The following is a 12,564-nucleotide window of genomic DNA, read 5'->3' on the forward strand; positions in this document are numbered from 1 at the left end:
GAACCATAATTTAGACTCTTCGAACCACTTAACACCCCGGAACAACTATAATATGGTTCCCTAGTGGTTCCGGGGCTTATGTAATGGTTCCAAAGGTTTAAAACACTCATGATCAGTTTCAAAACCAATTTCATACTATTAGAATGCCCCCATCACAAGTATCACTCTTGGAACCATAATTTAGACATACTTGAAGCTATGTTTATCACCCAAGTAGTTTAGTAAGTAATGGTATTTTTTTTGGGAAATGTTGTGAGGGCACTCCTCACTTAATTAAAAGTACGGTATGGCCCCCACATAGGATGATCCAAACCGTCCATTAGATGGGCCACAGCCTAAATGGGTTGTGTCCCAAAAATCATTTCCATGGGTTGATCCTAACCCTCCGATCTATAGAGGGTTAGGATCAACCCTCTAACATTCAGTTCGGAGGGTTAGGATCAACCTATGGAAATGCTTTTTGGGGCACAACCTATTTAGACTGTGACCCATCTAATGGACGGTTTGGATCATCCTATGGTGCGGGCCATACAATACTTTTAATAAAGTGAGGAGTGTCCTCATCAAAATATGGTAGTGCGGATAACATTTCCCATTTTTTTTTCAAAGAACAATGGCTGTTTTTTACGTTGGCAATGGCTATTTTTCATCAACAATGGCTGTTTCTCACGTTGGAACTTGCTTGGGGAAGAAGAAAGAAAAGAAAAGGAGGGAGGTGAAATTGCTTAGGGATTAGATCCTATATAGTTGGTGGGAAAAAGCAAAGGGGGGGTATTTTCGTCCTAAATGGTCTATTTTCGTACATGACAGCCCTTTTTATATAGATTTGAAATGTCCATCATTTGTTCACAATTTAGCATAAACTTTGCATTTTTTAAATAATTTCCCCTATTTAAAACAGTTTTAAATCATTTTTTTTTCGCACCCTGTGCATCGCATGGGTCTGCAACTAGTCCTATAAAAAATTAATAAATCTTGCACCACGTGTAAAATCCTCTTTTGGCCCACCCTTCCTTTCCTTTTTAAAAGACGGAAAAAAAAAAAAAAAACCTTTTCTAACGGTAACGGCTCCTTCCTCCATTTTGAAAAAGAAAAACTCCCGATCAAACCCCTCTCTTTACTTTTTGCCCTCTTCGCTCCCACGAAAGAAAAAGAAACAGAAAAAAAAAAAATCCCAAAATCCTTGGAAAAATATTCCTCTGCAATCTTTTCCTGTTTCTATTTTCCGATTCGAATCCAACATTTCTAGGGTTTCATTTTCAGAAACAACCTTTCTCATAGGGTTTCTAGGGTTTTGAAACTCCGTACGGATTTCCATTCTACCGCAATCCAATTTCTAGGGTTTCTACAAACTTGATTTTTGAGTAAGCGGAAAATCGATCTTTGTTAGGTTTCTGTGAGGAGGAAATCTTTTGATTTTTTTCGAGAATGGATCTCTCTTCAGATCTAGACGAATACATCCACAAATCCATCGAATACTCTTTAGGTCTCCCCGTCCCTGAAAAAACCCTAGAATTAAAGCTTCGTGCGTCTGAAGATTCATGTAATCGCCTTCGAGAACTGATCTTTCTCTTACAAGATCGATTGAAGGAGAAAGACACAAGAATCGAGCGATCTAGGGTTTGCATTTCACCTTTCTTGTGGATTTCTCTTTTTTAGGGATCTAGGGTTTACATTTCACCTTTCTTGTAGATTTGTCTATCTATTGTTTTTGAATTTTTAAGTTTCTTCTTTATTCTTTGATGAGACAATGATTTTTTTTTTTAGGCCGAGGCGAGCATGAACGCCCAAGCATTGAAGAAATACATTGAGGAGAACAAAAAATTGGAGTTGGAATGTGGGAAGTTGATAAGTCAATGTGCAAAGTGGGAGAATGAATGCTTGTTATATGATAGGGACAGAGAGGCGTTGATGGAGTTTGGAAATGATGCTGAAGAACGTGTGAAGGAGGCCGAGATTCGCGCTCTTGAGGCAGAGGAAAGCTCGAGGAGACTAATGGAAGATTTGAATTACTATCGACATGAATGCGAGAATCACTTGGTATTGTTTTTCTTTCTTTTTTTTTTTTTTTTTTGTTATGTCAAAGGAGTTAGTTCTATGATTATGATATCTGATATCTAATGTGTTCAAATTTAAATGATTTCTTTTGGAGTAATTTGTTGTTTCACATGGTATCAGAGCAATTGCCTCATGGAAGTTCCTGTGTTCAAAACCCAACAACTCCTTGATATTAAAAATCCACGTGTACGGCCAAACCAAAAAAGAGGGGCCACGTGTGAGAGGGAGTGTTGAAGAATAAATGATTAAATACCACCAACACTAACAGCTTAACCTTTTGGAGTAATTGGTTGTTTCACATTATGATAGGCTAATGAAGCAAGGGCGACTGCAGAGTTGCATGCTCTTCGGCACAAGATTGATGAACTTGACCACACACGGTATACTGGGTTTTAATCAAACTGTATTATCATATAGCCATTTTAGCATTGTTTAATAGATTTTTTAGTATTTTACTCGCACGTTAAATCTATTAATCATGTGTGGAAAACAGGTTGCAAGGATGTGATAATGACCGTCTTTCTTGTCGCCAATGTTCTTCACTGGAGAAGGAAAATCATGAATTGCGATCACACTTGCTATCCACTGTAACTGTGAGTGTTGAACTTCCATTGTTTTTATGTTGAGTTGTTTCTAGAAAAGGGGATTTGGTTTTTACTTTAATTTTTTGTAACTAGAGATTTGTTTTTTATCAGTGAAATAAAATGACAATCTAGAATATTTTCTCAAGAATTAGACTTGTTACTAATGTTACTGCATTGCGTTGTATTTATGGCAAACATTATATTTTGTATAGGAAGCACTGTTTAAAAACTCCCTACTTCAATTGTTCAGTTACTCCCTGAAAACAGCAAAAATGTAAAAGATTTGTGTTTTCTGTGTATACATGAGGATGTGATGACAAAATGATATTTTATAAATTTAAGTGAATAAATTGTGTATTTTCACAAAGATATAATATAATCGACAATAATGTTATTTAAACAAACAATAAATGTTGAATATATTGATTAATTAATTATGGAGTGTACAAATTACAAACACAAAGATAATGTATGAATGCTTAGATTGATAATTATACCAGTAAATGTTATATTGTGTATAAAGATAGAAATTGAGAGAAAATAAATTTTCCTAGCAAATTTATCAATCAATCGAATCGATTTAGAGGTTATTTAGGATCAAGGACATGTATAATCGATTAATAGACAATAATGTAAAGCTATGATCATAGAAAAATAGATATTTAAATGAACGAGTCTAATCATTGCTTCATATGACTATCTACTCAAGCTTAAACCATGGATGTGATAAATGAAGGATAAAAGGAAAATAAAGGTTAGATCTTCCCTGGCCTTGACAATTGTTGTTTCAATCATTGATTGTGAAATCGTTATGGAAGAAGGAGAAGAGATCAGAGAGTAGGCCACATAGGCCCTGTGTGAAGATTGAGATGGATGAACGATTTGATGTGTGTAAAAATAATTGAAAAGAAGAGAAGATGTGTATTTTGTCTTTAAGTAGTAAGAGAGAGATACGAAAACGAAGAATAGAGTGAGTGCTCTTGAGAAAGGGGTGGTTTTCCCTTTTTTTCGTTTTGTGAAAGAAAAGGAGAGAAAAGTGGGCTTTTTGGGAGTGAGTGGGGGAGGAGAGTTGATTGACTCATGGTTTTAAATTTCCCCGAAATGATCGAAATGTTTTCATTTCCATCCCCACCGATACAAAATTACAGGATTTCCTTTCACGTTATTATTTCCCTGAAATTTTGAGTGGGATTCCCGAAATTTGACCTTAATTCACAAAATTCGATCGAAATGGTCGGAATGACAAAAAATGGAAAGATATTATTTGCATCTTACTTTATTTCATTAATGATATGGCAGGCAACATCATTGAATTGCACAACAAAATAACCGTATCGTATACATGGGATGTCATATCCGCATGGGTCCAATAATATCCCGTAACTCTATGTGGTATTGACATAGAGTTGAGGTCCTTAGAGGGAAGGCTGGTCATTGTACTCTCTTATGCTTTATTACATTGTATTTCTTTATTGACTTAACTGGTATAGACATGTGCAACAATGCATGCCACTAGGTGTTCGGTGGGATTAAGTCATCATGGATGGTTTTGTTGCTTATGTGATGGTTTCTAAGTATGTATTTTTCCTTATTCTAGCATTTCCCAAAATTTTATCGTAAAATTTCATCATTTCTATATGTTTCTTTTTAGAAGATTAAAAAAATTCATCATTTGCATATGTTTCTATACGTTTCCTTGATTTTACAAGATTTCCACCGAAACCAAAATGTTTCCCTTTCCGCGCCGACCGAAACTGAAATTTAAATTCTTGATTTGACTTTTAATGGTGAGTTGGATTCTCATCCATGGAAAGATTCTTTTAATTTTTTTTTTTAATGAGGTCTTCTTGAGGAAATTATAGGTGGGGCCACTACAAATACTCAAATAGGAGGTGAGTCCTTTTACATTGGCTGAGCTGAGTTCTCGTTTGAGTCTGAGTTTTGCCCTAGCACCTTAATCAAAACTCCTTTGATTCACCCATGTTAATGAAAATTTGACAGCATCAATTGTTGGCTCGCCCGAGTCAACTCTTTACCATGGCTGAATTCTTATATGAGCCCGAGTTTTGAAACACTGATAGGCAGTATGGTTATTTTTTTCTTGGGGCTGTATAAGGTAGTTTTTTACCCAAAGATGAAATTACAGAGTAGGGTGGTTGAAGGGGGGCCTTTTTTGGCCCGATAGGCATAGCGGATTCTAACGAAGCGGAAGTCGGGGCAGCTTTACAGGGTCTTAGATTGGCGGAACATTTGGATTTGGATAAGGTAGTAGTGGAAGGAGACTTGCAGAACGTCATAGGGTGATTCAAGGGGGGGCAAACCTTTCCCTTGGAGATTCGCTGGCTGGATTGATGAGATTAAAGATCGGATTGGAGGAGCGGCTATTGTATTCCAACATGTTACAAGGTCTGCTAATTCTGAAGCGGATGGCCTAGCTAGAGGGCCGGAGTGGGGAGGCAGGGGCTAGAATTGTTTGATTTTCTCCTACCCTGTTGTCATTTTGTATTTTATTGCGCTGTCTTTTTCTTGTTCTTTGTTGTTGTCGACCCGCTCAGTCGATTTCCTTTCGTGGTATTCTTGCTCTTTACTCAATGAAATTTTTACCATTCAAAAATTAAAAAAATGAAATTACAGAGTAGGTCAGATGCTATGGTATATCCTTATTCACTTCCCGACCCTAGATTATTACCTAATGCTAGTTCATGTTTTATATCCAATTTTATATATACTCCCATACCGGTGTCAAGTTAATATTGGTTATCTTAAGTTTGAGCTGGTGTTTGGAGATGCAGAGCATTCAGGCTTTGTAGCAATTTAATGGCTTATTTGACAATGCTAGGTGTTGCTTGCTATATTGGGTTTCCGGTTACATGTGCCTTGATTTGGCATAAAGTATATAATGCATGTCCTGAAGAAGGTAAAGGCTTCATCTATGGTTGGTGGACAATGCTTGGAAACTTGGAACAATACACGTATAAGTGTAGATGCTTTGGATGAATTTTGTATTTTAGATTTTATTAAGGACCAACTGTCGAAACACTTTGGATTACACCATCAATCTGCTGTTTATGCATGATGGACTTATGTTTTAAATCTTTACTAGTGCAAGCTTTCGAAGATTTATCGACTTATACACAGTTGTCCTTTGAGGTTCATCATAGTTTTCTTGACAATGATGATAATAGCGTGGAAAATCCACAAATTAAGATTGTAAGCTAAGACAATAGGCGCTAGGAAAATCCATCTATTAGCCTCATGCTGTAGTTTGTGAGCTTGAAGGGTAACAACTCAATAAATTCATGTTGGAGTTGTATTTTGTTGAACGTGGATTTTTCTATGCTTTTGGACTGTTTTATAAACTTTTTTTCATCCTTGCTCCCATCTTCCACAATTTTTGAGCATTTCTATTTATCCAGTGACTCAATTGCAGATGTGCAGGGATTGCTCTCTCTCTCTCTCTCTCTCTCTCATTTGGATTTTTTAACTAATTAAAGGATAGAGAGCCTCGTATTTCTTATGTGATGATGGTCATATGAATTATTAAATGTTAGAAACTGAGAAACAAAATGCAGAATCATCCCTGAAGAAACGCCCGGGGGCAGAAAAATCTTCAAGTGTCTGTTTCAATTTCTCAAGTAGAAGCTTTGGCATATCTTGAAGTGAACTAGAGAAACATTGTAAAAAGGACCCGAAAAAACATTTATCAAGAAAATAAATGTGTGTTAAAGTGCTAGTTGTTGAGGTAGGGTCATGGAAATATGAACTTGTACTTTATATTAACCACTATTAAAGGCATTTTATTAAAAAGAAAAAATTAAAATCGTGTAAAGTGCTTGTTAAATTTTTTTTTTTGAATGGTAAAGTGCTTGTTATTGAGCTAGGGTAATTACAATTTAACTTATTTATATTAATCAATCTATGAAAGCCATGTTATTGAACATAAAAGGGTAATGGCATTTAGTGAGCCAGCATGGTTGCATGCTGTCACTTCGCATGTTTGGTTTAACAGTTTAACTACATGTGGAACGAAGATCGAAGATGAAAGAGTTGTTTAAAGATGTTTCTTTAGTTTAAATTATGATTCTACTTTCTTCTTGATTTTAATCATGTATTCCAGTAGCAACAGAACCCTCGAACTATTTGACATTAGTTGGGTTCGTGCATTCAGACTTGGAGTTGGATGGGGTCTAAGTAAAGACAATCAGGATGATGAATTGAGGAGAATTCATCTTCCTTTACAACTTGTACCAATAACAGTTAGGATCTGGTGCGTTAGTGCATGTATTCGTAATTCGTATAGATCTATCATGTATATTTAGTAAGATGAACTGTGCTCCTGTTAACAAGTTAAACATCCTAGAACTCCAAGATAGATTCTCCCTTGAAATTCTCTTTTTTTCCATTGTGACCATGTGGACTATTGTTGACTACAGCTGGAAGGGATATTTCAGGGGATGGCTGTATATTTTACATTACCATTAAAATCACCTAAACACATCTGGAGGGGGCATTTTAGAGAATGTGATAGGGGGCATTCACTGCATTCTTAACTTTTGGAATAAGGACAATGAAAGTAGCACCAGTACCTCTGTCTAACTCCATTCCTTCGTAAAATTCCTGAAAAAAATCTCAAGAACATACTGTCAATTTTGGATCTCTTTATACTTCTCTGTCTTCTTTGTTTATGCATATTGATACTCTAGGTGGTATTAACTGAATAAAGTATAGGCAGTGCTTTTTATGAAAAATTAGTGTATCATTTCTAATGGAAACACAGAAAGGCTGATAAAATCTTGTAACTTGCTCTGTAAAGGGTGATTCATCAGGACTTGGCACAACTTTGGAAGAGCATTTACTTGATTCAGTGATATCTTCAATGCTTACAAAAGTGGACACCACAAGACCTATGACAGATGAAATTCCAGTTAATGCACGCTCTTTCTTAGAGGCTCATACTGAAGTCGAATCATGTCAGAGTTTGCTTAAAGTCTGGGAAAGGTGAGTTCTTTTCTTGTAAATTCCATTTGCTAAGGTCATGTCTTGCAACCATGAATTTGTTTTCATGATAAATTAGTTTCTCGAAGTGAGAGAGGCGTAGTGCGGATGGGAGGAGAGACTTGAGAGGGCACGAATGAGTAGAGAGTGAGAAGTGGCTAAAATACAAGGAAAAAGTCGTTCATATTTTGGATAAAATTTTTTTGTTTCCTTGTTTTTCAGGCTTTTCTTACCCTCTCCTCACCCAGTCCCTCACGTATCTATCCCTCTCCCAGTCTCCCTCACCATTGATTTAGCTAATATTCCAGGGAAAAAAAATTCATGGTAGCCAAATGTGCCCTAAAAGGAACCCTGTTTCAGGTAATTTTAGTATCTGAGTGTGACTCTTGCTTGACTTGGGAGGAATGCATCTTATTGATTGTAAAACTTAGCGTCTCACTTTCTGCTTATTTGATGTGAAATGCCTTCAATTTCTGTATCAATCATTCCAGCCTGAAGCCATCAACCAAAAATATTCTAGCATTGGCATGTGTAGTCGAATCACTTCAGAATGACAAGGAACATATAAGGATTAACCTACACAGGGCAGAAGAGGAGGTATGGTGATAAATATGTTCAGTGTTCTTTTGGGCTTCATGTCATCCCACTTAAATGTAATCTGTTAATTTTATTAATCAAGGTCAAAGTATTGTCCGAAGAAAATGATGTGTTGGATGAGGAAATTAAAAGACTGTTGAGGCAACTTAAGCGAGAAAGGCATCACCAAGGATCTGGCTGCAAACATACCACCAGTGCTTCTTCGAAAGTAAGAAAATATTTGATTTTCTTGAACTTATTGTGCTACTTCCGAAGTATATTCGATTTTCTTAAACTTATTTGTAGTTACAAAGTCCTAAATGTTTATTTACTTATATTTTTTATCCACTGGTCCCTCTAACATGCACCATGTAGTTCATGGACTTCCATGGGGATTCAAGTTAAGCTGATTTAAGCCGCTAAACAATCACAAAACACACCAACCGATTAATCGGTCCCATCATTTTCTACCCAATTAAGTTTATGAAAATCAAGCATATCCAATTTGGTATAGCGTGGTTCCAAATTGGACCTCAATTGGGTACTTGGATAAGTAACCCGGTCTACTTAATTTGATCAACTCTCAGCTTTTTACCTTGGCCACATTCTGACTTGGTATAATGTGGCTTCAAGACACAATCAAAGCATAGTTTCAAAACTCCCCCGAGTTGACACCCCCTTTTACCTTGGTTGCATTCTTGTCCGAGTCTGCATCTTGCCTTACAAACTCAATCAAAACTACTTTGATTCTTCCAAGTTAAGACCACGTCAATCAAGTACTTAGCCACGTCCACTGAGTACTCGACCACTTCAATGCCAAGTCGATTAGGATTTTCTTTGACCGTGTTTTTGTTTGCATCCGCATTTTGAAAACTAAAATCAAGTATTCAGACCTGAAAACTCAGAAATTCGACCAAGTAGTCAATCAAGTTCCAAGGCAGCTCTCTTTCGAATGAGATGTATTACTATTAAGTGCTGTTATTGTAACTTCTAGTTTATCTTAGTTGTTACAAATGTGAGCTTGTGCAATAATTTACATGCGTTTCTCATCTAGGGAAAACGAAAATCAAGCCCGAGGACACCCAGTTCTGTTGGAAAGGTGATTGATTTTAATGGGTCGGATTCGCCGAGAAAGCCATTGTCGCCTCTGCAGCAGAATTCTCCAGATTGCAGAATGCAAGAGAAGTAAAGAGAAGAAATTATCAGGGGAAAGCACTCCAGTGCTTTTTTTTCTTTGCCTTGTACTTGGTGATGGTGTTACTGTTCTTGGTAATTGATTTGATGAGTGGCTTTCAATTTGTATTTGCTAAGTACTTCATTTGGTCTTACTGTACAAAACATTACTAAGGATTTACTTTTTCCGATTTGAATGGCTTTCAGTTTCATTTACTTTTGGTGTACAAAAACATTACTGAGGATTTACATATGGGAAAATAGGCAAAGCAATCTTCATTCTGTTTCATTTTACTTGAACTGTTTCTCCTTCCGCATTATAAGATATCTCTATGGTGACCCAGATCATCTATTAGGCAAAACTGCACCGATTAGGCAATCATAGTCGTTCAATTGGGGACCTTTAACTGTTGAACATAGACTATTGCTCATTTTTGTTCTTGACCATTTATTTAGATGCCATTGAACAGGTCTGATGTTTCAGTCAGTTCAACTTTTGATCTAATGGCTGCAGGATGAACGATCCAGTTCACTTGTTAAGCGTGTGATTTTGATGATCCCAATGCATAACTTAACATGTACTGTCCCTGCTCTTTAATCTTTCACAAAATTGGCCAAATCTGTTCAAAATAGCCTACATAAATGGAACAAACAGTTGCAATGTAGGAAATATTTGCCTTAATAACAGTAGTCTATTTCACTTCAGTCGCGACTACGTGCATTGTCCATTCACGTTTCTAAGAATGGCTGAGATTTAAAAACCTGTTTTTCAGTTAGACTAATATCAGTATGAGAAAGTGAATCAGTGAATGTGCTGATTTTGGGTGACACACTTGGTAAAGCCTCTTAAAACAGGACAAAGTAACATGCACGTTTGTATTTTGTTTGCTGATTTTTAGCAACTTCACAAGCCAAACCCCTCTCACAACTTGGAGGCTCCGGTTTATCTCAACTCAACTCAACTCAATTAAGCCTTTGTCCCAAACTAGTTGGGGTTGGGTGATGAATCCTTTAAAAAAATTCATGAAGAAGGTGAAAGCTACCGGCTCAAATTGACTAAGTCTAATCCTAACACTAGTTTATCATGAAAAAAAATTCATGGCAGCCAAACGTGCCCTTGGTGAATAATTTTTCTTTGTTTTTCCAGTCCATCTCATGCTCTCCTCCCTCCCATCTTCACCCTCTCATCCTCTCTCGAGCTCGGTTAATATGGATTCTATAATTTTTTTCTCTTAGTTGTCCATCATTCTCTAAATATAAAGGTATATCTTGCATTCTGAAAAAAATTGAGTTTATTTATTGTTAGTTTTTAAATTGAATAAGACAAAAGTCTTTAAAGACAAAGTCAAATTTATAACTTGCTTTTGCTAGACTTTAAAAATTGGAGGGAAGATTCAAATTAAAGTTTTCCTCTTTGTTTTGAAAGCAAGAATCTTTTGCTTGAATAGGGACTTGAACCCAAAACCTTGGACTGTGTGTGCTTGTTGTGTTCTCTTAATCAAAGGCAAAACAAATAGTCCCACATTGCTTTCAAAGAAAATTCTTCTCATCCATATAAGATGGAGAGTTGGAGAAAGGCTTGGGCCTTAAGGGGCTTTAGAATTTGTTGGGTCCTAGGCTTTTAGAAGAGCACAAGCCAATGAATAAAACACACACGCGGGCCGGGCCGTGGCCCGAGGTACGGGTTTGGGTTTGGGTTTGGGTTACACAAATATGACTGTTGGCAGGGGCGGAGGCACATATAGCTTGAGGGGGGCCATGGTCCCCCCATGACTTGCAAAATTCCTTTATACGTTGCATGTCTATACATGCATGGGCTGTTGGAATTCTTCTAATGTCTTTTCCCAATAAACACCTTTTGGTCATAAAAGGGGATGAGACACAGAAAAAAGTAAGGCGTTTTTGCACTTTCTAGTTTTTACAAAGAAAGACTTTATGTTTCATTTTTTTTCTTCTTCTTCCTCCGTTCCATTCCTATTTGAGCACAATTCTACGGTGATTATGGGTGGACCAGTCAGCGAGTCGGTGCATGTCTATACATGCATGGGCTGTTGGAATTCTTCTAATGTCTTTTCCCAATAAACACCTTTTGGTCATAAAAGGGGATGAGACACACAAAAAAGTAAGGCGTTTTTGCACTTTCTAGTTTTTACAAAGAAAGACTTTATGTTTCTTTTTTTTTTCTTCTTCTTCCTCCGTTCCATTCCTATTTGAGCACAATTCTACGGTGATTCTGGGTGGACCAGCCAGCGAGTGCACGCGGATTGGAGCCATATTTGGTTGTTTTATCTTGGAGCGTCAGTTCGCGGATCCCGGTTGCACCGATAGGGGGCAGATACGATTCTTAAGGAGAGTGAGCAAGTGGCACGACTTAGCTTTCTCCTTTTCAATATGGTTCAGAAAGGTTTTCTACAGAAGAGATACGTACTATTTTATTTCGGTTTCTGATTTTCAACGGAAAAAGGTTTTCGATTCGAGTAACAGTTTTTCGCTTCAAGTTGCATGTTTTGGGTTCGAATAAACCATAGATCAGATCCTCAATACTTCCAACATTTATAATTTCTAAATTTAAGATGTTACAAAATATAATGCTTGTATGACTTAGAAAAACTTTAAATAGAGAAACATCATATCACAAGAATTAATTGAACATTCAGTCATATGTTTTCACACTCAAAAAATCGAATGAGTCTGGGGTTTCTTGGAAATATAGTGACTAGTTAGAAGCCCTTGGAATTGATTGGGCGAAAAGGAAAAGGAAAAGGAAAGGAAAGGATAAAAATGGGGAATGATATTTTCCTCACCCGCTGACGGATAAAATTCCCTTCCTCCAGCGTTATTCGTTAAGTTTTAAAGGCAAAGAAAAACGTTAAAAGGGGTGAATTTATCCTCACACATAAACCGTTAAAGGGGGGGGGGGGGGGGGGGGGGATTTTATTCATTTAGGGGAGGGGGATATCATTTCCCATAAAAATTGAGGAGAAAATATGTTTGGTTGATAGGAAAGAAAAGTAAAGAAGAAGATGCAAAGGGCGGTGGAGAGAAGGATGTTGTAGTTCCCAAAGAAACTCTTAGAAGCAGATTAAAACGGAAAAGAGAAATTGAGTTCGTGCAATTATCAAAACATGGTAGTGCCAAATAAAAAAATACAATCGAGTTTCTATTGAGTCTATTATAG

The 12,564-nt window shown here is 36.9% G+C and overlaps 1 protein-coding gene across 1 annotated transcript; it reads left to right on the forward strand.

Moving 5' to 3' along the window:
- Window positions 1-1,055: 1,055 nt before the first annotated feature.
- LOC143886771 (uncharacterized) lies at window positions 1,056-9,602 on the forward strand. The gene is made up of 8 exons (XM_077390888.1): window positions 1,056-1,620; window positions 1,768-2,040; window positions 2,368-2,438; window positions 2,552-2,651; window positions 7,456-7,640; window positions 8,129-8,234; window positions 8,317-8,442; window positions 9,268-9,602. Exons 1-8 carry the CDS (start codon window positions 1,429-1,431, stop codon window positions 9,400-9,402), a joined length of 1,188 nt encoding a protein of 395 aa, XP_077247003.1. The 5' UTR covers window positions 1,056-1,428; the 3' UTR covers window positions 9,403-9,602.
- Window positions 9,603-12,564: the final 2,962 nt, after the last annotated feature.

Source organism: Tasmannia lanceolata, unplaced genomic scaffold (assembly GCF_043159265.1).
Source record: "Tasmannia lanceolata isolate RefF3 unplaced genomic scaffold, GAP_Taslan_0.1 ptg000011l, whole genome shotgun sequence".
NCBI classification, from domain to species: Eukaryota; Viridiplantae; Streptophyta; class Magnoliopsida; order Canellales; family Winteraceae; genus Tasmannia; species Tasmannia lanceolata.